The sequence below is a fragment of the Ovis aries genome, chromosome 3 (genome assembly GCF_016772045.2).
Source record: "Ovis aries strain OAR_USU_Benz2616 breed Rambouillet chromosome 3, ARS-UI_Ramb_v3.0, whole genome shotgun sequence".
In the NCBI taxonomy this organism is placed as follows: domain Eukaryota; kingdom Metazoa; phylum Chordata; class Mammalia; order Artiodactyla; family Bovidae; genus Ovis; species Ovis aries.
This window is the reverse complement of record NC_056056.1, coordinates 216,167,724-216,195,461: the sequence shown is the minus strand read 5'-3', so window position 1 is coordinate 216,195,461 and position 27,738 is coordinate 216,167,724. Positions and strand designations below refer to the sequence as shown.

Below are 27,738 nucleotides of genomic sequence, written 5' to 3'. Positions count from 1 at the left end.
GGCCCCACTCGCGCAGCGCAGTTCAGCGCGGGCCGCATTGTCCGCCTGCCAGCTCGCCTGCCTCCTCTCCCCGCGCACCCCGGGTCCCCGCGCCGACCGCCGCTCCCCGGATTCCGACGCGGTAAGGGGGGGCGGCGCGGCGGGCCTCGGAAGCCCCCGGCCTTGTACTGAGCAGCGGCGAAGGCAGGTAACAGCCGGCCGCGGGCCTCTGGCGGGCGGACGCGCCGGGCGAGGGTGATGGGCCGGCCTCGCCCCCTTCCCCGCGGGTCCCGGGCCGGCCTGACCCCGGGGTCATCGTCAGGCCGCACCGGCCAGAGCCGAGCTGCCCAGGCCTGGTTCTTCCTCTCCAGCCAAGCTGGGCCAGGCTCCAGCCCCGCCCGGAGCACGCCCCTGGGCCAGTCGAGAAGGGCCAAGCGCCAAGGCCGTCCTGACTCATCGCCGCCGCCGCCGCCGGGCCCCCGCCTCCGGGACTGGCCGCCCCACTGGTCTGTCCAAAGGGCCTATGTCTCCGGGCGGGACTTCCCCGGGCCGAACCTCCCCGGGAGGAGGGGAGCGGAGACCTGGCTGTCCAAACCGGCCCAGGCCGGTGCCTGCGTTTTCGTGCCAGTTCGGCAGTTTCTAGGGACTGGCAGTTCTCTGCTTCTGCCGCCGCCTGTCAGAACTCTGGGAATAGGGAGGAGGCCCATTTTGTTCAGTTCTAAAAAAAAAAAAAAAAAGGCAAACAAACAGGGGGCGGGAGTGTTACTTAGAGCAGAGAGGCAGAGACAGGCGCGTGGTTGATTAAAAAAAAAAAGAGAGAGAGAGAAAGAAAGAAAAATCTCCCGCAGGTTCAGCCAGTAGGGCATGAAGGGAGAAGAGAGTTAGCACCTGGAGCGGTTTGCCGGTCCCACAAGGGAATGCGGTGTGAAAACGTCAGGCGGAAGATGCCAAGATCTAGGTTAAGTCGGAAGAGTGGCTGGATACTGCCATATAAGTTTGTAATGAGGGCGGGAAAGGTGGAGTTGAAAAAAGGATGTGGTCAGCTCAAAAGTGGGGCTGCTGCTGCTGCTGCTAAGTCGCTTCAGTCGAGTCCGACTCTGTGCGACCCCAGAGACGGCAGCCCACTAGGCTCCCCCGTCGCTGGGATTCTCCAGGCAAGAACACGAGTGGGTTGCCATTTCCTTCTCCAATGCGTGAAAGTGAAGTCGCTCGGTGGTGTCCGACCCTCAGCGACCCCATGGACTGCAACCTTCCAGGCTCCTCTGTCCATGGGATTTTCCAGGCAAAAGTACTGGAGTGGGGTGCCATTGCCTTCTCCAAAAGTGGGGAGAGATGTTTTATTTGAGGGTATCTTAACTGTGTGTGTTGCTGGGGGGCGGTGTCTATTCTGATATGCAAAAAATTTGAGCTCCTAGAGGCTCACCTCTTGTTTTGTTTTGAAGGACAGAGCCTTGACCTTTTTCATCTTGTGAAACCCAGGCTCAGTTTTGTGTTAGCAGTTACCACAAACTGTTTTGTTCTGGGAGGGTGTGTACTGCTGATGGTTTTCAGCAACCCCTGCCCCAGCCCCGACACACACACACACACACACACCACACCCCCCCCCCCATCTGTATATTTCTTTATATTCTTGCCAACAGCAGCCTGAGTTCTGTATAAACACTTTTGTTTTGTTCCTGCCCCGGGGCAAAAGCTTCATCAACTTTATCAGGGCAGGGTTAAGAGGAGGAGCCTGTGCCTGTGTGGGCTTCCTGAGCCTTCAGGTAGGGAGGGTAGTAGTAGGGGTGGAACTACCCTATAAGGAGTTGAATATAGAAAAGTACCCAGGCCAACTTCCTGCTGTGGCTACTACCAGTCGGCCCCTTTACCAACCATGGCTTAAACCAGGGATGATGCCAGGTGAGCATCCTACCTGTGAGGACACCAGTAAGTCCCAAGACATGAGACTGCTTATATTCCAGAAGAGAACTTTGTAGAATTCTCTAGCCAGACCAGCTAGATCCATAGTGTTAGAGCCTATGGCCGCTACACAACCCAGAGGAGTAGTGATTTAAGTATCAGCCAGGAGGGGCTTCCATGGTGGCTCAGGAGTGAAGCATCCACCTGCCAAGGCAGGAGACACGGGTTCTCTCCCCGATCCAGGAAGATTCCACATGCCGCAGAGCAGCTAAGCCCATGTGCCACGATTACTGAGCCAGCCAGGGCCACAAGAGAAGCCACTGCAATGAGAAGCCCGCATGGCGCAGCAACAGAGACGGAGCACAGCTTAAAAAAAAGTATCAACCAGGAATATTAGAAGTGATAGCAAGTCACAAGTATTACTAGGGCCAAAGTGTAGCAGTGACTTTGTAACACAGGCCAACAAAGGCACCATGTTTAGAGTGCTCACACTGGTTATCAGAGATTCTGAATTTGGGTTTCTAGAGCTGAAAGGTTTATTAATCCCCTGTGTTGTAGAATGCCGCCTTTTGCCAGGTCTTTTCACCTTGGCCCCGTCCCAGAGCCTTGGTTTCCACCCACTGTGTGACTGGTCTGGCTGGTAGAGGCTGACAGTAATCTCACACAGCTGCTCCGCCGGCCTGTTTTGGTAGTTTGTTAACCAATATTTGCAATGTAACAGCTCTGTCCTCGGCCTGTTCCGAACATAATTTTTTTTTGAAAGTCGCTCAGTCGTGTCGGACTCTTTGCAACCGCATGAACTATACAGTCCGTGGAATTCTCCAGGCTTGAACACTGGAGTGGGTAGCCTTTCCCTTCTCCAGGGGATCTTCCCAATCCAGGGGTCGAACCCAGGTCTCCCGCATTGCGGGCAGATTCTTTACCAGCTGAGCCACCAGGGAAGCCCAAGAATACTGGAGTAGGTAGCGGATTCTTTACCAACTGAGCTATCAGGGAAGCCCTCTGAACATAATGGAGGCTATATAAGACTCTCGGTGGGGACACAGCAACACCTTTCTGAAACAACTTGAAAACTTGCTGGCGGAGTGGAAAGACCCAGGCCCCAGCGCAGCACACACACTGCCTCTGTCACTTACAGCCTGGGTTACTGATCTTTGGGCAGTTTACTGATCCTCTCATTGCCCCCAGGTTCCCGCCTGTACAGTGGGAGCGGTGATACCTCCCTTGATCATAAGGATCAGAAATGAGTATGTCAGGAGCCCCGTACCCAGGAGGCATTTAACCGAGTGTTTTATCACCACCATCAGCATCATATCAAGAGGCACTGATGTTGCAGGCCAGTAATCACTAATGGGCTAGGCATGCAGGCTCCAGCAGAATGTAGGCGGGGGTTACCGTGGAAAAGTTTTCTGGAGTCAGAGTTTGACTGGGGCTCTGAATCAATGGATACAGCTACAAAGAAAGGAATGCATGTCCCACTTAAGGAAACAAGCTAGGACAAGAATGGGCACAGCTTTAGGGACTGGGCAGCCCAGTAAGATGGCTGGACTGGAGAGTCTGTACAGGGCAGCAGTGATGAGCGGCGTTTATTTAGCACCTGTAGCCTACCTAGCAGGTGCCGCAGGCTCTGCCTCGTGTCAGAGGTTGCAGAAGGCCTGATTCTGGATCTCGGAGCTCAGCATCCAATAATTTGAAAGTTTGGAAATCCTGTGAACCTGCTTTGAAAGAGGCTGGCAGAGTGCAGAGGGCTGCAGGTGGGTGGGGCGGGGATGCTTAATCAACCCCGGTTCTCGCCTACATGTCAAGCTCTTTGGTTGAATGCACAGGGGTGTGTGTTCTCTTGGAGGCTGTGTCTTGTCTCTCCTTCCCACCCTTGCCACCCCGGCCCCAGGGAGGGGCTGAAAGCAGCCCCGAGCCTCACCTGGCCGCCTTTCTCTCCCCAGACTCCCTTCAGGGGAAGGGTCCCCCCGCCCACCTCATCATGTCTCGGAGAAGCCAGCGCCTAACGCGCTACTCCTCCCAGGGTGACGATGACGGCGGCAGCAGCAGCAGCGGAGGGAGCTCAGTGATGGGGAGTCAGAGCACGCTGTTTAAGGACAGCCCTCTCAGGTAGGGGCTCACCTCCACCCCCAGCCCGCGTGGGTCCCTCGACCCACCGAGCAGATACCTTGGACCCTTCACCGTGCTGCCTCTTCCCCTTGTGACTTCTGTGGTGGGCAGAGACTAGACCTTGCCCATGTTCGGTCAGCCACACCAAGGGGGACAGCCACATCTCCGAGGATGCCAGGGCCCAGCGCTGTTTCTTCTCTCTAAGCTGGGCTGTCTCATATTCAGAGAACAGGAAGTGGAGAGAGGCAGTTTCAAGCATAAGCTAGGCCGGAAACCCCAAAACCGAGTGCTTGCCTCACAGGAACCCCTTCTGCTGTGGATGGCTGTGCCAGACCCATAGCCTCCTGCCTCCCCATCCATCCGTCTGTAGGGCCTCAGCAAGGCCAGTGAAGCAGCTGAGGACATGAACAAGTTCAAGGGCACCTGGGACGTGAGCTAAGGCAGGCGTCCACCCCCCTCGCATCCTGTCCCCTGGCGCAAGGCCCGGATGACAGCCCCCCGAGGAGGCTTTGAGTAGCTCTCCGAGGCCAGGTCGGCTTTCTCTGGGTTTTCAGTGGGTGGCAGAAACGACTAATCCATCAGGAAGCATGAAAGAACGCTGGGGCTTTGAAGTTCGAGACCTGGATTTGAATCCTGACTCCCTCACTGATCTTACCTAACTGCTTGTGAGATTTAGAGATAATGGGAGCACAGAAAGTACCTGCTTTGCTTGGCAGACAGTCAGCAGATGGGGGTTGTTAGTTGCCTAGCAACACAGCTACCCACCCGACCCCCACCTCCCCACGCCACTCACCGTAGGAGGGCAGAGCATTCCAGGTCGGCTCACCTGCCTGCTCTGGCCTCTCCCCTCCTGGCTGACCTCCCACAGGACCTTGAAGAAGAAATCCAACAACTCGAAGCGCCTCTCCCCAGCACCACAGCTGGGCCCCTCCTCGGACGCACACACCTCCTACTACAGCGAGTCCGTGGTCAGGGAGTCCTACATCGGCAGCCCGCGGGCCGCCTCCATCGCCGCCTCCCTCACCAGGAACTCCCTCCTCGACGACCCCTACTGGAGTGAGTATCCGCAACCCTCCTCCAGGGCCTTGGCTTCCTTTGGAAATTTATGGTTCAAAATCCACCCCCACCCCCACAGGGGGTTTCCTAACCACTGCTGGGCCCGAAGAGGGGTGCCCCACCTTTGGAAATCCTGGGGAGAGCAGCCAGATGTCTGAACTCCCAGGTCCTTTTAGATGATGAAGAAGCCACGTGTCTGCTCCAGACTTGGGAGCCAGAGGGGTGGGTCCTGGTTCACCCTTCCTTGGACTCAAGGGAGCTCAGGAAGGGCTCAGAGTAGATTCCATCTGCCCATCAGAGATGCTCCTCAGGGTGTCCCCAAGAACACCACCTCCCTCCTTGGAGCACCTGCCCCAGGAGAACCCCAAGTTCTTCCCTCCGCAGGTGAGGACCTGCGGGTGAGGAGGAGGAGAGGCACAGGCGGCACCGACAGCAGCAAGGTCAATGGGCTCCCGGAGAACAAGCTCTCCGAGGACTTCCTCGGGTCCTCCTCGGGCTACTCCTCCGAGGATGACTACGTAGGTAGGCGATGTCCTCCTTCCCCAGGCTCGGGGAGACGCTCCGCCAGGTTCCCGGGCCCATGGGAAGCCAGGGAGGGGGCCCTGACAGCTTGGGAGAGCACCTGTGTCTGGCTGGGTGCCGCTGCTGGGCCACCGTTGTACCCGAGCCAGGCCGGGGGTGGTCCTGGATATGCTGGGCTGCGGTGGCCAGGCTCCACGAGGCCCTGAGCAGCCTGTGGCCAGTCCCCTTGTTTTGATGTTTCCAGCAAGTGTTTACCATGAGCCTCCACACACAGGAGGTGCTTGATTCCTTAGTCCAGTTCTGAGTGGCTTGAGGGACTGCTGGGAAGCAGAGGGAAGCAGACAGGAGTTCGAGGGAAATAGAATGTTGGGAACCGAGCACATCACTCCAACAGCGTTTACTGACCTGCTGCCTGCCAGCCTGAGTCAGCTGGGGACATGAAGGAGAGTGGCACACGGTCTCAGCTCACAAGCCAGAGGAGCAGACAGTCACCGTCTTCCCTATTCCAGGGCTCCTAAGGAGGACAGTCGTTAGGACTCTCTGCTTCCACTGCAGGGGGTGTGGGGTCCACCCCTGGTCGGGGAAGTTAGGATCCCACATGCCACGTGGTGCAGCCAAAAAAAAAATGAAAGCATGAAGACAACTGAACTGTTCCCTCTTCCCCCGCCACCCCACAGGCTACTCAGAGACAGACCACCGGGATTCAGGATCGCGACTACGGAATGCTGTCTCCCGGGCAGGCTGTCTGCTCTGGATGGTGGTCACCTCTCCAGGTGGGTGCAGACCGCTCTGTGTGTGATCATGTCCGTTTTCTCCGGCAGTTACTTTTGCCCATCTTTCTGCGGTTGGGCATCCAACTCCGTTACAGAGACTGTAGCGCCGCTGGGAGAAGCTTGTTCCAGAATAATCGCTGGGAGCTGAGAGCCGCGGGAGCACCCTTGCTTGGGAGCGGGATGGAGGGCGTTGGCTGCACGGGCGGGTGGGTGGGATGATGGGAACTGGGGGGCGTGGGGGACAGAGGTGCACTGGCTGTCAGGGTTGGGGTCGGGGCAGGGAGAGCCGCGGGGAGAGACCCACAAGCCGATGGTTCAGGGTGGCACTTGGGCTCCATGGGCCCTCTTCCAGGCCGGCTCTTCGGGCTCCTCTACTGGTGGATCGGCACCACCTGGTACCGCCTGACCACAGCCGCCTCCCTCCTTGACGTCTTCGTTTTAACCAGGTGAGCGAAACTGACAAGGAATCAGAAGGCCCTGGGCAGGGGGGTGGCCAGTAAAGCATCTAAACCTGTACGCGATCGTTTCTCTGAAGGGTTTTTCCCCAGTACTTGCTGCTTGTATTAGCGTGGAGTAGACGCCCAAAGCTTGGCTCTGCCTGATAGAGGGTGGGACACAGGGTCAGGTTTTGCTCCTTGAATTGATAGCTCATCAGGGAGTGTTCCAGAACACGGGTTCTTGTTTCTTCTTGGGTACTTCTGCTAAACACCAGCCCAGCCACTTCGGAGTGTCAGACAAGCTCGGCCTTACTCCCACGGGCCAGGCCTTAGGCTCTAGCCGGCTGGTAGTGTTTCCCAGCATCAAGGGCGTGGTACTCTAGGCCCCCAGTGTTTCCCGTGTTGTGTTCAGAAGCCACGAACGGGTGCGGCCTGAGGATGCTGTGGGTCTGTTCCCCAAGTCCCTGACCCAGCAGAGCCAGATTTGGGGAGCTGGTCCTTGGGCAGAGGAAGGAACACTGAACCAGGAGGTTAGGGTCCCTCTGGCCCTAAACCTGGTTGGAGTGGGCAGCCAACTATGCGGAAAAGATGAGCAAAGATGAATTCATGTCACCAAGAAAGGCTCCTCGTTTCTCTAAAAGAAATATTGTCTGTTTAAGGAATTAACTTTTTTTTTATTCTATATTTGCTTGCCTATAAGACCTCTATGTATAACAGTTTTAGGTTATTCAAGGACCCCGGGATTTATTTTTAATAACATCACTACAATTCAGAGTCAGAACTATCCCCATCACTCGAAGCTCTGCAGGTAAAGCTCTCAGCATCCAGTCTGGCCCTGGCAAGATGAGAGGCTTGAGAGTGTCCCCTCCGACTGTAGCTCAGCACTCTAGGGACTCCCTGAGGACACCCAGAGGCCCTGGAGTCCTCTTGACCCCTCCGCCTGCCCTCTCTCCTCTCCTGTGGTCCAGACGCTTCTCATCCCTGAAGACGTTCCTGTGGTTCCTCTTGCTGCTGCTGCTTCTGACCGGCCTGACCTATGGTGAGTTGCCCACTGTCACTGGGAAGGGAGGACTCTCCATGTGGAAACAGCGCTGGTGAGCCAGAGAGGCAGGCAGAGCATGCGCCGAGGGTGGTGCTGAGCAGAAATGTGAAAACTGGAGGGACACTGAAAAGCTACAGTAAGCAGAAAGACAAGGCGGGGTCGGATCAAGCCTGGGCAACATCCTGTCTAGCTCTCCTGGGCCCTCTGGTGATCAGCAGATGGAAGGGGCAGTGCCCCAACCCGCCGATCTTGTCGTTGGTTTGGGTGGCTCTGTTGGACTGCCTGGCATGTCAAGAGTATCCTTGGAAGCCATGGGGCCAGAAGATGCCCCATTACAGGAGTGCTGGGGTAAAAGGCAGGGACACTGACCCTGTCATTAGCACTCACTTTCCCTCCATTCCAAATCAGGATGTAACGTGGGTTAGTGAGTTATTACTCCATCAAGGCTTCAGCTGTCTTTAAGATCAAAACAATGGAGTAGGAAAGAGAAGTAAGAGCACTTTTTTGCACCAAGATACTAAATTACATTTTGTTTGCAAGATGCTCCATGTTGTCCTGATCGCTATCATTGAACTTTCACATTTTTTTACAGTTGTAATCATAACACTTTCCTATGAGCATCCCCTGTGGCCCCCAGGCTCAAAGTTACCAATTTGTAACTAAAGACCATGCTTTATTATTATTATTTTTTAGAGTTGTTCTTTTAGCATCTACTGAAGTTATATTTCTTTAATTTATACCAGAGTAGGACATCTTTCCAAGTGTTGATTCCCTTGCTGTTATAAGAACAGCTTGTTCCTATTCAGTGGAAACTGGGTGTCACTCTGAAAACAATAACAATGACTTTATGATCATACAGCATTATGTTCAGGAAGCACATTCCCTCGTGTTATCTGTTTGTTTTGCCATCCCCTCATGGGGTTGGCGGAGCCAAGGTCATCATGGCCTCATGAGGAGATGCACATAGGAGGTCTGAAAGGCAGAGGGGTGGAGTGACCAGCTCAGGGAGGGCAGTAAGCAAAGGTCTGTCCAGAGGGTCTGACTTGAAGTCTTGTGGTCACGTGCTTCCTGTTGCACCTGCTCGAGGCCAACAATTGTGTGGCAAGAGTGGCATCTTACCAGGCTGGAGACCCCACAGCCAGTATGACTTCTCCAGGCGCTGTCACGACCGTGCATACTTGTACACACACACACGCACATGCATAGCTCAGGAGTAAAAACAGGTGGCCCCCTAAAGCAGTATGTCTTTGTGTGGCAGCCTTGTGCTCTGCTCTGGGGCCACAGGCAGCCTCTCTGAGTGGGTAGATTCTGTGCCAGTGACGGCTCAACTATGGCCAACCATTTGAGTCGCCTGGGGAGCTTTTAAAACTCATTGCGGGGGGATCCGCCCAGGCCAGCAAGCTCACTCCCTGCCAGGTGGGGCCAGACGCTGTTGGAGAAGTTCCCTAAGTGATTCTGCTGTACAGTCTGAACTGAGAAGCACCTTCAGGGCCTCTGGGTTCCATCCCTGGACAGTCCTCAGCTTTCAGCGATTTCCTGCAAGCCTTACCATCTGTGGAAAGATGAGGATTCCTGAGGGGATGTGAGAATGCTTATATTCTGTGATCATCATGAGGTTGCTGCCTCAGTAGGGGAACCTCTGTCCCTCACACCGCCTTCGACAGGAGCGAGGCTCCCATGAGTGAGACAGGCTAGGGACGAGCGCTGCTTGTGAACCTGCCATGCTCCCTGGCGTGTGCCTCCTGGGCCCCGGCCCCAGTAACTATCCTCTCCTCTGTGTGCAGGAGCCTGGTACTTCTATCCCTTCGGGCTGCAGACGCTCCACCCCGCTGTGGTCTCCTGGTGGGCCTCGAAGGGGAGTATTGGGCAGCGTGAGGTGTGGGAGTCCAGAGACTCATCCCCACATTTCCAGGTGAGCATCTTAGGGTCGCAGCACCCGCCCCCTCCCCACCGCCATCGGCCTGCCGTTACATTCCTTGCCCTCACTCCTCACACTCCCAGTGGATGAGATGCTGCCTGTCTCCTAGGACACTTTCCTTTCTCTACTGTTCGTGGTGCAGGGGCTGGGGGGGGTAGTTTTGCCTGCACTTAAATGTGACTCAGACCTGTCCTAAAGTTAGTTTCCATCCTAAGAAGCACAGAAAGCAGAAGGAAAAGAAATCAGACAAATTGCTTTCTTCCTTTTTAATACAGTATCACAAATATTTACTGAGTACCTTCTGGGAGTCAGGTAATATCCTGGTCTGTTACCTACTACCACTGAAATCAGTGCCTTAAGATTGCCAGCACTGGAGGGTCACCTGTAGCAGTCCAGTGGTTAAGACTCTGCGCTTCCACTTTAGGGGACACGGGGTTGATCCCTGGTCAGGGACTCAAGAGCCCGCAAGTGGCACAGTGTGGCCGAAGAAGAAAAGGGCCGGCATTGGACTAGCTTGTGAATGCACAGGTCCTCTAGGTAGCTGTTCTGGTCTGAGCCAGGGCAGCTGATCTTGGCTCGGCCCCCTCGACGAGAACATCCGAGGTGGACTGGCGGGTCTGCAGGGGTAGCTGGTCTAGGCCTGGCCAGGCTGTACCTTCGACGTCCGGCCAGCTACCCTGGGCTTGCTCTCACAGCAACCGGGCAGGGTTCCAGGAGGGTGGAGTCAGGCCAGACTTCAAGGACTAGATTTGCTTCTGCCTCGTGCTGTTGGCCAGATTCAAGGAGGGGGGAAAGAGACTCCACCTCTCATGGGAACACCTGGGAAGCCGTACTGCAGAGGGTGCAGGTGTGGGGAGGGCAGGACAGTGGCCATTTTCTGCATCCTGTCAGAGGCTAAAGATGGACCAGGCCCAGGCCATGCCCTCAAGAGGCCTGCGGTCCAGGGCGGGAGAGGTGATGAGTGCGCAGACAGCAGCAGTGTGTGTGTACAGGTTCTGGGCTCTGCGATGAAGATGTAAAACTCTTTGTCCTCTAATTACTGTTATGTGAACTTTGTTTGCATCCTGCTGAATTCAACTTGGCAGCACATTTTTAACCATTTATTTTGGTGGATAGTACTTCGCTGACTGTGATGTTATTATTTCACAAAATAATGTGTTGTGGCATCTTTAACTTTTTTTTAATCACTAGTAAAGACAGTTCAGTTTCAGAACCAGCTTTTCTATAAAATGGGGGAAGTAAAGGATGAACCTATCTTTGTATTTACTTTCATCTGCATTAAAAAATAGTTGCCTAGGAAGGGTTGGTGGTTAGGGCTCTGGGTGGATGGGGCAGAGGTTAGGACCTTGACTTTACTGCTTGCTTCTTGAGTCATGCAAATACTGCCTAGTTTAAAAATGGAATTTTTGAAAGTTGAAAGCCCAACCTCTGTTCCCAGTAGGCTCCTGCCTTTTAATCAAGTTGACAGGCTGTGTGTTTCTGGGACTCCCTTCCATTTCTCTTTAGGAAGCTCTTGTCATGAGTCCCTCACCTCTGTGGCTTTTCCCTCCCCGCCCCGCCAGGCCGAGCAGCGCATTCTGTCCCGGGTACACTCGCTGGAGCGGCGCCTGGACGCTCTTGCTGCCGAGTTCTCGTCCAGCTGGCAAAAGGAGGCCATGCGGCTGGAGCGCCTGGAGCTGCAGCAGGGGGCTGGCAGGCAGGGAGGTGGAGGCGGTGGCCTGAGCCACGAGGACACCCTGGCGCTCCTGGAGGGGCTGGTGAGCCGCCACGAGGCTGCCCTGAAGGAGGACCTCCGCAGGGACACTGCTGCTCGGATCCAGGTGGGGGACAGGAGCTGAGGGGCCTTCCAACCCTCTGTGTGGGTGACACCCTGGGTGTGTGGGGTGGAGGGGGCGAGGCCCCACACTCCCTGACATGAGAGAGACCGCAGTGTGTTGTCATTTCAGGGTCAGTCGGCTCTGCCACTTGGCAGTTACCTTCTCTAAGCCTTACCTTCCTCCTCTTTGCAACGGAGGCGCTCCTGTCTGCCCCTTCCCTGGTCTTGAGAACAAGAGGCTTTAGTGCATCTGGCACAGTGCCCGTGGGGGTGTCGCACTCCATGCAGGTGTGCAGTTAAGACCGAGGAGTCTTGCATGTTTCCAGAAAGGCACTGTAGCAGAAAGGCTAGGAGCTGAAGTTTGCAATCAAACAGGCCTGGTTTGAATTCCAGTTACACCACTTACTGGTTTTAAGTGGCCCTCTGAGCATGGCTCAGTAGAATCCTCAGCCTGTCTCCTATACCTGATAGGAAGAGCTGGTCACCCTGAGATCAGAGCATCAGCAAGACTCAGAAGACCTTTTCAAGAAGATTGTCCAGGCCTCACAGGTTAGTGAGCTTGGGGCTTGATCCAATTCATCATCTCTTCTTGGGCTGAGACACCTTGGCCCCAAAGGGTCTGCTTAGACATAGAATGGGGAGAAGAATGTGTAGCCTCCTGACTTCTGCTTAAACTGAATCCCCCTGGGCTGGAACACTGCAGAGACGCCCTGGGAGTGTGCCAGAGGACAGGAAGGGCTACTTTCAAGTGGCCCGAGTATAACAGGCTGAATGAATGAGTGAACGGCTGAACGCCTGAGCACAATAGTTATGGAGTGAGACTCGCATCAGGACATCAACTGGGAGGCCAGCTTGACATTTGCTGGAACAGCCAGGAGGCCCTGGGGAGGGGATGTGGTTAAGCAGAGAGACCCCAAAAGGAGCAGATCCTGCTCTGGAAGACTGATTGCCGTGAGCCCGACAGTCCTTGAATTGGTGCCTTTTTCCTGCTCATAGGAATCTGAGGCTCGACTCCAGCAGCTGAAGTCAGAGTGGCAAAGGTAATGGGCGCTGCCGTCTGTCCTAGGCTTGCTCATCTCCAGCCTCCCCATTCCCACCTCCAGACAGGACTAGGGGGCAGAAACCCAGAGCAGAGTTCTGTGTCCCAGGCTGAGAAGGAGATGATGGAAACCTGGCTCAGGACCGTCTGCTCAGAGTCTGTCCTCGAGGGGCAGTGGTGGTCGGGGTAGGGGATCACGGGCACTGCCAGATAATCGGGATTCCTGGGTTCATTTATAGGTGCACCATCCTTTCTGTGCAGCCTCATGCCGGCTGCCTCCCCGTGTCCCAGACGCCCATACTGGTGGAGGATCTGAGAGCTGAGGCAGCGAATTCTGGATCTGGGCTTAGGAGGGAAGCAGGATAATAACTAGCTCCTTGGGATATGTAGGCCAAGCGTAGGCACCAGAGCTGTGTTCTACAGCCTCAGGCCTCGCACTCATGTATATCAGGTGCCAACTAGGGGATCCTCTCATTTGCCTCAGCATATCCTTACCCCTCACTGGAGACCCAGAGCTTACTCTTCTGTTTGGGAGTAGGATGACCCAGGAGTCCTTCCAGGAGAACGCCATGAAGGAGCTGGGGCGGCTGGAGGGCCAGCTGGCAGGCCTGCGGCAGGAGCTGGCAGCCCTGACCCTGAAGCAGAGTTCGGTGGAGGACCAGGTGGGGCTGCTGCCCCAGCAGCTCCAGGCCGTGCGGGACGACGTGAGTTGGAACCCTCTGGGTTCCCCGGGAATACCCCTCCTCTGCGCCGGTCTTGGGAGTCTGCGGGGGAGAGTGCCTCCTGCCCCTGCTCTGGGCACAGACGCTGGCTTTCTCTGATGGAAGTTCTTCCCGTTTCTCACTGATAATATGGAGGGTTGTTCCTCTTTCCCTCCATGGCCTGAGCAGGCATGTGCCGGCCCTCCCCTCGATGGAGTGACTACAGAGGGGCCTGTACTCACTGCCTGGCCTCTTGACGCAAGCCAAGGCCACCCCCAACCCCCCACTCCAGGCCGGCTAGGGCCCTGCAGTGGCAGCTTCCACCTTCCTGGTGAGCCTCCCGGAGTGAGACCTTGTTTTGGTCCCTAGGTGGAGTCTCAGTTCCCTGCCTGGGTCAGTCAGTTCCTTCTTCGAGGTGGGGGAACTCGCACTGGGCTCCTTCAGCGAGAGGAGATGGAAGCTCAGCTGCGGGACCTGGAGAGCAAGATTCTCACCCACGTGGCCGAGATGCAGGGCAAGTCGGCAAGGGAGGCCGTGGCCAGTCTGGGGCTGACGCTGCAGAGGGAAGGCGTGATTGGGGTGACTGAGGAGGTGAGGACTCTGTCCCTGGACCCCGGCCCCTGCCCCCCCCCCCGCCCCCCACCCACACACACAGTGCTCTCCTCCTGGGAGTCATAGAGCTACAGAGTCCCACCCAGCCAGCTCCCTGGCAGGTTCCAGGACCTAAGTAACACGCAGAAGCCTCCGATGTTTGTTTTGGGGCTGGTGTGAGGGGGCGGGGTGCGCCTGGGGAATTGCCACACGTGTCTGGACACCAGGGTGGCGCAGGCATCAGGGGGCTCAGTCTGCAGGTCTCTGGCCCCTGACAGTGGGGCACAGAGATGGATGAGTCGGCTTCCCCATCACAGCTGCTCTGGCGCCTGTGTTTTAGCAGGTGCACCGTATCGTAAGCCAGGCTCTGAAGCGCTACAGCGAGGATCGCATCGGGATGGTGGACTATGCTCTGGAGTCGGGAGGTGTGTCTAGCTCGCCTCCCTTTGCTGGGCCCCCTTGCCCCACACTGGCAGGCCCCCTGGCATCTGCTGGGGCAGCCGTGTGCTTAGCAAGCAGGGCTTGAGGTCAGCAGAAATCAGCCAACCCAGAACTCACCATAAAGGCGAGTGACTGTGGAAGAAGGCAGGATATAGAGCGCCATCTTTCACCAGGCGGGCTGATGCTTACTCCACTCTGTGATCTGGGTCAGATGTAAAGACCCGTCCCGAGGAACAGCAGTCCCTCTTCAGCCCCCCTTGGCTGGCAGCTAAGCCCGTTGCCCGGGTCTCCCTCCCCTGCTGGTGTCCAGCCCCAGGCGCCCACCCTGCTTTTCTTTCCTGTCTCAGGGGCCAGTGTCATCAGTACTCGATGCTCCGAGACCTACGAGACCAAGACGGCCCTCCTCAGCCTCTTCGGCATCCCCCTGTGGTACCACTCCCAGTCTCCCCGAGTCATTCTCCAGGTGGGGCCCTGAGCGCCCCGTGTCGCCTCTGTGGCTGTCCTACCCTGGGTCATAAAGAGCTGCGCTCGGGGCAGGCTGTCTTTGCCACCTGCCATGTGCTGACCTGCCTTTTTCCCCTCCAGCCAGATGTGCACCCGGGCAACTGCTGGGCCTTCCAGGGGCCCCAGGGCTTTGCTGTGGTTCGCCTTTCTGCCCGCATCCGCCCAACTGCTGTCACCTTAGAGCATGTGCCCAAATCCTTGTCGCCCAACAGCACCATCTCCAGTGCCCCCAAGGACTTTGCCATCTTTGTGAGTATCCCTCCTGGGGGCTGGGGGTCTCTATCGAGGACAGAGGTCATTCTTTGGCTGGGGGGCAGGGCATAGACGTGGAAGACAGTAGTACCAAGGTGGGAAACAGCAGTTCCGTGTTGGCTGCCTCAGGCTGCAGAGGAAAAAAAACGGGAGGCCTAAGACGTTAACTGACTCGTCACAGATCACACAGCAACCCTGTGTCCAGAGCCCAGGACCCCTGCAGTCCCTAAGGAGGCCAGTCCCTGCCTGCCAGATGGCAGAGGACCAGGGGAAGCCAGGAGGGAAGGCCTTACGCCCTGGGGGCCCGTGGCTAAGGGCAGGGTCCTCCCTCCATCCTCAGGGCTTCGATGAGGACCTGCAGCAGGAAGGGACGCTCCTTGGCCAGTTCACCTATGACCAGGATGGGGAGCCCATTCAGACGTTTTATTTTCAGGTAAGGAACTTCGGGTCTGCTTGCAGAGGTGGTATACTTACTTTCCCATCCATTCGCCAGATGTTCTCTTAGTACTTACCCTGTGCCAGGCACTGGGAGTCCCAAGTGAGAAGCCACAGCCCAGCCCACCACAGCTTGAGATAGGAAAGAGAAAACTGTCCAAGCGGTGTGGGGCAGGGCCCTTCCAGGTGGGGGATGTTGGGGAAGCTGAGAGGGCAGGTGTCGTGAGTGAGGCTGTGGCCCGGCAGGGTGTCACGCAGCACAGCCTGGCTGGGCCCCAGACAGGGGCCTCTTCCCTCCACCTGAGTGGACATTGGTCTCCTAGGCCCTTGTCAGAAATAGCTTCCCAGTCTCCAGCCCAGGTGACCTGAGAGCCACCCCAAAGGAGTCCAAGTATGGGAAACTGGGTGAGGTGGGGCGGGGGCCGAGGCGGGAGGAGAGGCAGGGCAGGCCTGGCTGCCAAGCCAGAGAATTTCAGCTCGCAGCCGAAAACGAGCATACAGGACCAAGGCTTGATGCGAACTTGACAAAAAAATAGAAACGCTGCTTAATTCATGGTGAAGGAATTCTTTTTCAACATCAGCATATATCAGACTCTCCTACAAGGTACTCCTGCTCATGGTCAAAAGGAGCTCCTGTGAATTTTTCCCAGTTCAGGATGCATCGTGCTCATGTTCAGTTGTAAGGTCGTATTTCTGTGGCTGTGGGTGCCTCACGCAGCCTTAATGGTGCGTTCCCGGCCCCTGCAGGACCTCAGGAGCCTCTGGGGCTTCTTGGCCCACCAGCTGGAAACTCTGTTCCAGGGCCTGAAGACAGGATTTTTGGTCTGGTTTCTCTGCAGAGGCCTGACAGAGGGGGTGTCTGGCCCTGGGTGTGGCCGTCTCCTCTCCAATCTGTGAATTCTCAGCCCTCCCTTCTCTCTCTGCAGGATCCTAAAATGGCCACGTACCAGGTGGTAGAGCTGCGCATCCTGACTAACTGGGGCCACCCCGAGTACACCTGCATCTACCGCTTCAGGGTGCACGGGGAGCCCGCCCACTAGGCCTTCTCTGTGCTGCTGCCGGCCACGCCCCCTCTCTGGGGTTAGGTGCGCAGCACCCCCGACTCCCCGCACATGCTTGAAGCGCACTGACTTCCAGGAGCAAGAAAGGAGCCCTGGCGCAGTGGAGATGAAAGAACACGCGGGCTTTTCCTGTGCAACGGGCGGCTCGAGCGGTCAGCAGGCTCCATTCTCTCTCTTCCTTCTCCGCTCTCCGCGTGCCAAGCACTGGGCATCTTTTCCCTCCTGGGAGGGTGTATATATGTAGCATGTCATGGGGACTGAGGTGGGAAGAGCGGGTGATGCCCGTGGTCCAGCAAAGGTGGACCAGACCTGCCTGCCCCTGGCCCGTGTGGAGGGACTGACACCTCGGGAGCTGCGCAGAGGAAGCAGGTGCCAAAGCTGTGGGGGAGACAGGCTAGGGCCTGGGGCAGCTGGGCTGTGCCCCCTCCCTCAGTGAGAGGGGTGCTCAGGGTGCAGGTCGGGACTGGTCCCCAGGCATGAAGCTCCTGGAGGAAGGCGGCTGGGCTCCTCCAGACACCAGTGCCATCAGCCAAGGCCCACAGCATTCCTGAAGGGCTTCTGTACACTGTGTGTGTCCTGGGTCAGGGTGGGCCAGGGGCTTCTTGTACCCTGGAGGGTCTGGCTCCTGAGAGCCTATAGGAGCCCCTCTGCTGGGAACAGCAGTTTTCTCTCTCCTGATGCTGGGACTAGGGCCCGCTCTGCTCCCCTCTCCTGCTCAGGCCCACCTGGTCCCCAGAGCAAGCTTGCCACGTTCCCCCAGGGTGCAGGTGTCCAGACCTGTCTTTGGGGGCAGCCAGCAGTGTTCACAGAGCTCCCTGGGCTCTTGTGGTGGCCCAGTGACATGATGAGAGGGACATTCAGGGTGTCGCTGGGGTGGGGGGGTGTAGACTGTTGGCCCTGCCCCACCCTATCAGGCCCCTGATCCTAAGCCATCCCTGGGGGCGCATTCAGCTCTTGCTTCCTTGTTTCTATTCTGACTCATTTTCTATGGGGAGCAGTCGGGGGTGGGGGTGGGGGTGGGGTTGGTTAAGGATGGGGGGCTGAGGTGGGAGCTTTTGGACCCGGCAGGCCCTGCTCTATTGTGTATATATTTTTCAAGGTCTTGTTTTTTTAACTGAGAAGCTAAGGGCTTGATTTCTAGCCCCGTTCTGTGGGGCCTTTGGGTGAATGCAGTTCCTTGTAACCTGGCTGCCAAGAGGGGTCTGGGGCACTGGTTCTGACTGTGGTTCATTGTGGCCTGTGGGGAGGGGGCAGGAAGGGCTACTGCATAGGTGGGTGCCCTTGGAAGAGTTCCTAGAAGATGGGGTTGGAACAAAGGTGAGGCCCCACGGACCCCCTGTGCTGTCCCAGCACCAGCCCCTGCCTCCAGACAACCAGGTTTTGTTTGCGCTCTCCTGTCACAAATGCTGCACTATTGGTTCTTAATTTTTTTTATCTCCAGATTCTAATTTATGCCTATGCAAAAAATAAATTATGCCCAGGGTTAATAGTGTGTGGTGTGGTTTTTATCTGACCATTGCATGGGACTCTGCTCTTGGGAAAAAGGGAAAGGATTCTTAGCCTAAACAATGTCACACAGGCTTACCTCCTAAGCTTTAGGAACCCAGGCTTCTCAGCTGTGATGGGAGATGGGACCCGAGGCTGGCCCTGTTCTGGTGACTCCTGGGTTTGACAGTGGCAGGAGAAAGGGAGGTGGCTTTATTAGCCACCACTGATGTCCACTGGGAAGCAGGCGGCTTGTCCTGCATCTCTCAGTGGAGCAGGAAATAGGAGTGACCCACCTGACTCTCAGCTTGTCTACGTCAGTGTTGCAATCCCCCTCCACAGGAGTTAGACCCTTGTCCCTTGTCCCTGTGTTGGGATGGGATGAGGTGGGTCCCCTGAAGAGTCAAACTCTTGCCAGCTCCAAGGAGCAGGTCCTGGCCCTTCCTTGCATGTATCTCCCCAGATTCAGTGCCTCCAATGAGCAGCTCCAGGTGACAGGGGTGGTTCCCCATCTGGACTCAACATACGCCTCATCCTGACCATGGCACCTGGCCCAGGGCTGGGCCCCATCACAGCTGAGAATATAAAGGCAGGAACAAGTCAGCAGGGAGGAGCTGGGGGGCAGGGGAACTGCTATAGGAGAGGATGCTGGGTGGGATCCACAGCCAGGCCCAAGGCTTTGGGCCAGTTGCTCAAGCCCTCAGCTCTCCACACCAGGACAGAGCCAGTCCCAAGGCGCACTGCTCAGCAGCTGCTTGCTTCATTGCCTCCTGTCTCACTTAACACTGGCACCGTATTTACCACCATTTTTCAACAAAGGCCACATCCCTAAGCAGCACCAGTAAACGGTCTCTGGAACCAACCACATATAATCAGAGCTCAGGGCCTCTGCTCATGCCCTCTGGGGCCTGTCTGTACATATTCAAATCTGACGAGTCCTTCATGGTACAACCTGCCAGGGGTGGTTCCCCATCTGGACTCAACATAGGCCTCATCCTGACCAAGGCACCTGGCCATCTTCTCCATGGTCCGTCTCATGACCCCAGTTAAACCTGCTCTTCCCTGCACCACGGCATGTTCCTGTTACCTTATTCTGGTGCTGGGGAAGTCAGGAGGCCCGAACAGCGGGCCTGGATGAATTCGAAAAGGCCATACATGCTAACGACATTGCAGGTCAGGATTTGCCATTTAAGATGACTGGATTAACAGCTTTTCTTCATCAACTATGAAAGGGCTGGTGGTTTGTTCCAAATAGACAGTGGGTAGGGCTGAGACTCATACAGGACCTTTGCAGTCCCAGCCAATGACAGTAAAATGCTGCCGTCAGTCCCCTGGCTAGCAGGGGGGGCCTGGGGACCAGAGGTAAGACTGACCTGAGTGTTTGAAGGCAGAGGCCAGGGTGGAAACCATAGATTCTAAATGTAAGGAAGTGGTTATGTTCACAGAGGCAAGAGACTGCCAACCAAATGTGGTTCTGCCTGTTTCAAGGTCCCACATGAAATTCCACAGCACCTGCCATGGGAACTGAGAGCAGGTGCTGCTACTCCACCCGGAACTCCCACTATGAAGGCACCACTGGGCAGCGGCCCCTCTAAGCAGAACCAGAGTCAAAAAAGCAAAGGGGAAACAGCTAGCAGACAAAGGAAGCAGGGCCGGCTGGAAGGTGTGCTGGAGCAAGTGACCGGAACGGCTGGGGGCTGGGGCACTGCTCCTTAACTGGAGAGACATCACTGATGCCACCTCCCTCACAGATGGTGCCTGCGAGTGTCGAAGAACATGAAGCGAGGGAAACGCCTGGCACGGTCCCAGCTGCACAGCAGAGCCGAGTCCGTGCCACATTTCTCCTTTGGAGCCTGTGCCCCGGCTTGTGGCCTCTGCTGTGGACTTGGGAGCCACCGTGGGTGAGAAGCCATGTGGTGACCACTCAGCGGGTACCGCCCACACGCTGGGCACATCAGGACCTCACGCTCCTCTTGCTGAATCCTCACAACCTGGTGCAGGCATTCACCTCTCTTGCTCTGGATGAGGAAGCTGAGGTTCAGAAGATGCCAGCTGGTCCCTGGGTCACCGCTGGCCAAGAAGCCTGGGTTCTTGAAGCCACGCCTGCCTGGCAGGAGAGGCTGGGCTCCTGCGGGCCCCAGCCAGGGCGGGCAGAGCAATGGAGGTCCCCGTGGCAGCACCTCCACCTGGAGGGGCTGGGCAGGGAACACGACACCATCAACTTGGAACAAACTTTTATTTTGTGTGCTGGTCTGGTCAGTCCATGGCCACAGGTAAGTGTTAACTAGAAATAGTTAGGAGGGGAGGCGAGGGGACCAGGGGTCTGGACGCAGGAGGAGTGATGAAGGGTTGGGGACAGAGGGGAGGTGAGGCTGAGGAAGGACCCAGCCAGGTAGGTGGGTGTCCCAGGCTAGAGAAAGAACACAGCTCTGCCCACCAGTCCACCCTGAAGTGAGGGCTTAGTCCACAGCTCAGGCCAGGCTGGTTTGGGGCCCATGTTGCCCTCTCTGGCCTGGGCAACACCACCCCCAACCCAGGCAATGATTCTTCCTGAGGGCTTAATACTCTTGAGATGGGTCTGGAAGAATCTTGTTAATACCTCCCAGCTGCCCTCCCTGTACTCCAATTAGAGCTTCCCAATCGGGGCTCTGGCCCTTCACTCTTGTGCTCCTGCAGCAGCCATGCTGGGGCAATGTAGGCAAGGAGGGGTTCTGTCCCTGCCTCGCTCAGAGGAACAGCCGGCACCCCCACCAAAAAGATGGGCTGCTGAGCGTGAGCCTGAGCGGGCACCCCCCAGTCCTGGTCCTCAGTGACCCGAGGCCCAGAAAGACTCAGAATCCAAGTCCAAGCAGGAGGCAGCCCTGGGAAGGGCGAGGCGAGAGCCTCCACAGTGACAGAATTGGCCGAGGAGGGGTCACCCCAGTCAGCTAGGCAAACAGAAGATTGTCTCAGAGGGGCAAGAAAAGCCATCAGCTGTCTCTAGGTCAAGGGTGAGGGTCAGAGATGGGGGAAGGAGGATCCTACAATCCAATCGCCAATACCCTCCACAAATCTACAGGTTACAGCTTAAGAGCTTTTGGCATTAACTGTTTGGGGGTTCAAGGGGAACAAGAGGGACAAAGAGACTAGGGAGCCACCACTCTCGGCTCTGCTAAGATCCCCAAGTGCCGGAAGGAGGACCCCAGTACCAGCAGACACTCCCACCTGGACGCCCGCAGCCGGCAGCTCCAGGCGCAGAGAATGGACACGGGGTGGGGGTGGGGGGGGGGTCGTGTCAGTCCGACAGCCCCAGAAGGTTCACACAGACACACACAGACGGACGCACAGACAGGCAGCCAGCTAGCTCCTGGAGGCCGGTGGCCAGCCACAGAGGAAAAAGGAGAAAGACGCCCAGGGCCCTGATTGGCCGCACTCCTGCACCTCAGACACACAGCCCCACACACAACCACACGCACACTAGATAGAGAGATAGATATATAATAAAAAGAATAAAAACTAAGGGCCCGGATGTACAAAAAAGGTGTGAGTGAGGAAGAAGGCAGGGAGGAGGGTGGGAGATGGTCAGTCCTCTCTGGAAGTCTGGCCACCTTCCTCAGCTTATAAATTACAGCCCCCCTGGAAAATGGGGGTGGGGGGAATGATGAGGCTCCGGGTTCAGCCGGGGGGAAGGCGAGTGGCGCCAGGGCTGCTCTGGTCCCTCTGGCGGAGCCGGGGCCAGAGCACTAGGATCCCTCGGGTGGCGGAGGTGGGCCGGGGAGACTCAGCAGCCGCTGGCAGGAGTCATGCAGGCCCCCTGCGACTTCACCTTGTGACGCTGGCCCCCCCGTCGCCGGCCCCCACTGCTGGGCTTGGGCTGAAAGAGAGAAGGAAGAGCTTGAGAAGCAGTGGCCTGCTGGGCCCGGGGCAGCACAGGGCACAGAGGGGCCTTGGGGAGCGGGGGCCGCCCATGAGTGAGCGGCTCTCTGGGATGGAGCCAGCGCCCACCCTGCCTTCCTCGCAGGCGGTGGGTCCCAGTGATCAGGGTGTGAGGAGCAGTTCAGGGGGCACACAGGGGGTGGGAGCGAACAGGTGCCACCGCTGACACGTGCAAAGGGAAAGCGTGCAGAGGCGGCAGAGGGGAGACTCGACAGGAGGGCGGGGGGAGAGCAGGAAGGAGGGGTCTAGGCAGAAGCTCTCTCTCCAGAGAGGAGTCAGGGAAGACTCTGGAAAGGAGCAATGTGGGGGCGCCAGGAGAGGACTCCAGGGCCCGGAGCTGCCCGGAGGTTCTGAGTGAGAGCCACACTGACCGGGGCCCGAGGCCACCCACCCCTCACATCACGTCGGGGAAGGGGCCCAGAAGGAGCCTTGAAGGCAGCATCTTTCGGACACCTGGGGCTGCAGTGTGCACGCATCACACATCACTTGTATTCTTACACATACACCACTCGCTCTTATTGTGACAGGGAAACTCTGACATTTTTTTATTCTAGTTCATTAAAACTAAATGCTGGTCTGACTCATTAGGTTGACTTTACGTAGGCCACATCGCCACATCTCAAGCTTGAAAACCACTGCTTTAAGAGACCAAAAGCTCCCACTTGGAGAACACTTACAGGCCTGGAGTGTGGGAGACACCCACCGAGGAACGCAAGGACACGGCAGGCTGGCAAAGGCTGCCTGGCTCTTCTGTGAGTCACCCCCTCCCCCCACTCTCGCCCCCGCCCGCCTGAGCTGGCCGGGGAAGCACTCACCTGTGGCTGGAGACTGCTGGATGCAGCCAGCTGGGTGGCCCCTAGGGAGCAAGCTTCATCTCCTGGTGGGGGGCCCCCGACTGTGGGCCCTCCAGAGGGGGCCCCCTCTTCTCTTTTGGGCGGGGGACCCTTTTTCGTCGATTGCATTTTAATCTGCTGGGGCTTGGAGTTCATTGGGGAGTTGTTGGTGGTCTGCAGGAGCTGCCAGAACCAAGCAGGTGGGCGTGAGACTGGAGTTGCCGGCCATGCATGGGCTCAGCTGCCCCCGCTCCAGCCCAAGGTCTCAGGGACCTCCCACCCCTGGCCTGGCTGGGCCTGGGCGAGGCAGGCGGGGGCCGGAGGGTGGCGAGATGCCCTCTCCACTCAGTGCACGCGGGCTGCCGTGGTCGGGGCCAGTGTCTCACCGGTCTCCGCCCAGCCCAGAAGGGTTCCAGGCTATTCCCCACCCCGGCTGCTCTTCCCACAACCTGTGAACCCCAGCATCTGCTACTCAGCTCAGCTCCCGGGCTGGGGGGTCCAGCCTGCCCCGAGCATCAACCGTACCTTCTGCTGCCCATGGAACAAGAGTCTGGGGCAAGTTTTCATTTCAGGCTTCCCAAAAAGACCAAGTGAGTCTCCCAGGAGCTGGAAGCCTTTGGTGTGCTGCCATCAGAATTTTTAAGAGCTACCACCCAGGAAGGACTGACTCAGAGCCTTCCCTGATGATCCCAGTCCAATCTCAAAGCAGGGAACAGGCCCGGCTGCATCCCCAAGGGTACTAGAGCACGTGCTAGTAGCTTCAGCCAAACCCTCAGCCAGTCTGAAGCAAGGGGGCCTTCAAGGACATGATCCTCCCCTCTCCTCAACACACACTGCAGGCCCAGGGTCACGCGGATGGGCCTAAGGAGAGAAAGCAAGCCTGAGCCTTATTCCAAGATCTCAGACAGGATGTATGGAGCAAGGGTCAGACCACTCTCTCAAGGGCCCCTACTCGAGGTCACGGATGAAGTCTGCAGAGGGCGTGAGGCAGGCTCCAGGACACAAAGAGCTCGTCGAGCCTGTGCCCACTGCTGGCCAGCACGCGCTCCAGCTGGACCTACTACTGTGAGGGCACTGCCCCAGCCAGGCCACTGGAGCCTGTGCCCAGCTTCTCAGAAGCTGACCCCGCCTAGGCCAGGAAATTCTCCCACCATTCTCTCCTACCGATGACTGCCATGCCTCAACCCCCACCTTCTCTCCACTGTGGTCTCCACCAAAGCCCAGAAGGATGGGAGGTCTAGGGATGCCTCTCAGGGCAGCAGAGCAGATGGCACTTGGTAAGATTTCACAGGGCTTCTCAAGAAGAGCGTGCTGTGCTCACAGGCTAGAACTGGAAGCCCCTGGTACTTCCTGCAGGCAGGCAAGGTGGTCTGCCCGGCCATACCTTAGTGATGGTGCCCACGGCCTTGGTGCGGCCTTCCCGGAACACTAGCCGCTGGTCTATGTGCAGGTACTCAGGGGTCTTGATGAAGCGGAAATGAACGGTGGCCTTGTCCCCAGTGCGCAGACAGTCCTTATCCATGCTCAGGATGGTGGCCGTCTGCCTGATGCTCCCACAGTGCACTGCCAAGGGAGCCAGGAGGTCAGCAGAGGCCTGAACCGCCCAGGGGCCTCAGGGCAGGGGAGGCAGTGAGTGAAAGCATGAACCGTGCTTGAGCTATGCAGCAGGCTAAACCTGGAGGGGCCGAGGGTGGCTATGTGAGCTGGAGGCCTGCTCTCAGACTGATCCTGCCTCACACTCTCCCACTTTGTCCTCCAGTTAACAGACCCCGCTGGTCCCTGGACCCACTGTCCTAATTCTTGAACACAGGCACTCTGGTGGAATGCGTGCCTTCTCTGGACTTTGGGCTTCTTGAGGGCAGTGCCCTCACCCATCTTGTCTTTGTCCCCGAGCACCTTAGCATCACTGCCTGGCACACAGCAGTGCTTGGCAGATGTCTGCTGAAGGACTGAGAGTGAGGTCCCTGAGGGCAAGTCTGAGTTTCCAGTGCCCGGCACAGAGCCAGCGCTTGGTTAGTGTTTACAAGAATGAACAGACCACAGGCTGAAGGTTGTAGGTGGAACAGAGGGGATAGCGTCACTGAACAGGACAGAGACCCAACTCTTGGCTGCAGCTGAAACTTTGGGGTGAGGGCTGCTGGAGCTGGGCACTTCCGGCTGGCAGTGCCCTTTGACACCTACCCATGGCCTGGTACCGCGGGCTGATTGTGGTGGGGTGGTGAAGGACCAGGATCTCGGCCTCAAACTCCCAGGAAGCTTGGGGATTCAGGCGTGGAGAAACCATCACCATGCCCTTCCGGATGGATGAGCGCTTAATCTGGAAACAAGAGGGAACCCCAGACCTCAGGGACAGTAATGCTGTCTGGCTTCATGCGCTGGTGTAGCGAGGCAGGAGTCCCTCTGGGAACCGGGACCAAAGGGGCCTTGACCTCTCGTTGCGCTGGACCACCAGCTTTCTAGGGCAGACTGTCCCAGGCAGACTTTAGGGCTCCGTCAGGGGGTAGTTACTGGGGGGTCAGGAAAGACCAGTCAGAAGTATCATTTCAGCCAGACCTTGTGGATAGGCTAGAATTAAGTGAGTGGCGAAAGGGCAAAGACAGGCAAGTACTCAAGTGGGAAAAATAGGGAAAGCACAATACAACTGATGGAAAGTAGAAAGTTTGGCGTTGCTGGCTAATTTGTTTGGTGGGAAAAGTGGGTGACCCAGGACTCAGCAGTCACCCCAGTCTCCTGCCCCAGGAACTGAAAGCTGAATGGCAAGAGAATCTGCAAGAGACCTCAACAGCCCCGGGTAGAAAGACCCTCTGCAGAGCAGGCAGGCCCCCAGCTGACCTCACCCCGGGTGCAGGGTACCACGGCCAGACACTATGTGGAGGAACAGAGGAGCTCAGGAGGAGCTCAGGAGACCGCAGGCCTGGGTTCAAGTCCCGGTATGCTCCCCGAGAGCCTGACAAGTCACTCAGGCTCTCTGAGCTTCAGTCTCCTCATCTGTAAAAGTGAGGTCAGCACTCCCTGCCTTGCAGAGCAGCTGTTGAGAGCTGGAGATGAGTCAGAGCCCAGCGTGACGCAGAGCCTGAGGGAGCTTATAGCTTTCTTCACACTCACCTTCTTCAGGGCGAAGGAAGCAGTCTGGCCCCCGCGTACCTCCTTGACAGGCATGCGCTTGCGATGGATGGATTTGACAGCAATCGACAGGAAGTTACCCAAGGGATCTGGGCCCAGCAGCAGTGTGTCGTTCAGCTTGATCAGGCCCCTCAGTGTTGTCCCAGACACCACGGTCCCCACACCCTGCAGAGAAGATCCCGGCCCAGTGAGTCCATCCGCAGCACAGGCTGGCCCCAACCAGGGGAGGAAGCACCACTCAGTGCCCCAAGCCTGGTTCAGCTCACTGAAATGCACGCACCGGGACGGAGTAGGTGTCATCAATCTGAAACTCGGCAGGCTCCTCCTCCCGGTAGCTGGTGCGAGGGGAGAGCAGGTTGAGGAACATCTTGAGCAGGTCGAGGTTCTCGCCTGTGACGTTGGAGATTTGGAATATCGGGCACATCCTGGTGGGGGGGCGGTGTGGAGACAGAGGAAGAAAGGCACGCCCGTGGTGAGCACCTGCCTGAGCAGGGAGGAGCAGCAGGAGGCCTCAGGCACGGCTGCTGTGACTGAGGGTGCCCCCGCCACCCTGTCACTGGCCTCCCAGGCCCCGCCTAGCCCATCATCCTGTGCCTAAGGCCTCCTCTCCTTACACCATTTTGTCCCTGAAATCTGTCCCCTCCTCTCTTGTCTTGGCACCACTGCCCTATTCCGGGCGCTCGTGAGTAACCCTTCTTCTTACAGTACATACATCCTTAAACCCTTAACCGACTCTCCACTGGCGAAATACCAGCCGGAATCCCTCCTCCCGACACCCCTACCAGCTTTTCTTCCAGAGTCCTGTATTCCAGCTGGACTGGTGAATCCTCCCTTCTCCTCAAAGCTTTTTTCATTCCCATGCACTTGTTTACTCTAATCTGCCTGCCTGGACTCCTTTCCTCTTATCCAACTACTAAATCCTCTCATCAGGGAACTGTATTCAGTATGAATAGCCCATCTCTAATGCCGCCTCCTTTCAGAGAATCCTTCCCAGATGGGTACCCTTGACTCCAAGTTTTCAAAAAACTTCTTTTAAAAAAAACACTTAAGTATAGCAGTTGATTTACAGTGCTAAATCCTTCTGTAAAGTGACTCGGTTACACACATACATATATATTCAATATATACATTCTTCTCCATTATGATTTGTCATGGATACTGAATATGCGACACAGCAGGACCTCGCTATTTATCAATTCTCTATATAACTGTTTCCTGCCTATCTGCTCTCCACGGTTAATCAAACTTCTCAGGATCAGGAATGACACGTTTGCTACATCTTGAATAAGGAATGTATAGAACAGGCACTCAACAAAATGAATGAACTGAAATGGGGCCAGCTGAAACGGACCCCCTCTGCTGGCCAACTGGTAGTACTGAAGACAGTGCCAGGGCAGAGCGAAAGGCCACACGTCGGGCTGCTCTGGGTCCTACAGGGGCCAACAGCCCCAAGACTGCGGGAGAAGCAGGGGAGTCAACAAAATTCATTACTGCCAGGAGACTATCTTTGACCAAGGAGCCGACCACCCTGAAGACGAGGACTGCGCCCAAGTCAACTCTGAGTTCTCAATGCCTAGATGAAAAGCCCAGCACAAAACAAACATCCAATGAATATTTATGGAATCAAGGAATTCCCTGGCAGTCAACCACTTTCACTCCTGGCCTGGGTTCAATTGTGGTCAGGGAACTAAGAGCCCAAAAGTCATCCAGCACGGCCAAAAATATATATATATTTATAGAATCAAAGGACATGCTAATGAGTAAATGCCAAAACTCATCTGTGATTAAAGAGCTTTTGAGAAACAAC

The 27,738-nt window shown here is 56.8% G+C and overlaps 2 protein-coding genes across 10 annotated transcripts in view; one reads left to right on the top strand and one right to left on the bottom strand.

Annotated features, from left to right (window-relative positions):
* On the top strand, positions 1-18,062 carry SUN2 (Sad1 and UNC84 domain containing 2). 6 transcript variants are annotated; one of them, XM_027968118.2, is made up of 18 exons: positions 1-121; positions 3,822-3,987; positions 4,856-5,043; positions 5,428-5,565; positions 6,243-6,338; positions 6,691-6,784; positions 7,744-7,814; positions 9,602-9,729; positions 11,298-11,555; positions 12,023-12,100; positions 12,548-12,591; positions 13,129-13,294; positions 13,661-13,882; positions 14,226-14,307; positions 14,671-14,786; positions 14,909-15,076; positions 15,420-15,512; positions 16,441-18,062. In XM_027968118.2, exons 2-18 carry the CDS (start codon positions 3,860-3,862, stop codon positions 16,552-16,554), a joined length of 2,184 nt encoding a protein of 727 aa, XP_027823919.2. In that variant the 5' UTR covers positions 1-121; positions 3,822-3,859; the 3' UTR covers positions 16,555-18,062. The 6 variants fall into 6 exon arrangements, with proteins under 6 accessions (XP_027823919.2, XP_004007045.2, XP_042103678.1 ...); XM_004006996.5 differs by having other exon boundaries at positions 14,223-14,307; XM_042247744.1 differs by having other exon boundaries at positions 13,075-13,294.
* The window catches only part of GTPBP1 (GTP binding protein 1), a 25,646-nt gene continuing 14,345 nt past the window's right edge, over positions 16,438-27,738 (bottom strand). For all 4 annotated transcript variants that reach the window (XM_027968115.3, XM_042247747.2, XM_042247748.2 and 1 more), the window contains 6 exons: positions 26,212-26,356; positions 25,914-26,096; positions 24,990-25,125; positions 24,193-24,371; positions 22,791-22,991; positions 16,438-21,913 (listed from right to left, as the gene is read on the bottom strand). In XM_027968115.3, the coding sequence (XP_027823916.1) occupies positions 21,821-21,913; positions 22,791-22,991; positions 24,193-24,371; positions 24,990-25,125; positions 25,914-26,096; positions 26,212-26,356 (937 nt within the window). In that variant the 3' untranslated portion in view covers positions 16,438-21,820. The remainder of the gene's footprint in view (positions 21,914-22,790; positions 22,992-24,192; positions 24,372-24,989; positions 25,126-25,913; positions 26,097-26,211; positions 26,357-27,738) is intronic.

Coding starts and splice junctions, on each gene's coding strand:
- SUN2 (XM_042247743.1), top strand. CDS start 3,860: ATGTCTCGGAGAAGCCAGCGCCTAACGCGCTACTCCTCCCAGGGTGAC. Junction 9,730..11,297: donor ACTCATCCCCACATTTCCAG/GTGAGCATCTTA, acceptor CCGCCCCGCCAG/GCCGAGCAGCGCATTCTGTC. Junction 15,513..16,440: donor TTCAGACGTTTTATTTTCAG/GTAAGGAACTTC, acceptor CTCTCTCTGCAG/GATCCTAAAATGGCCACGTA.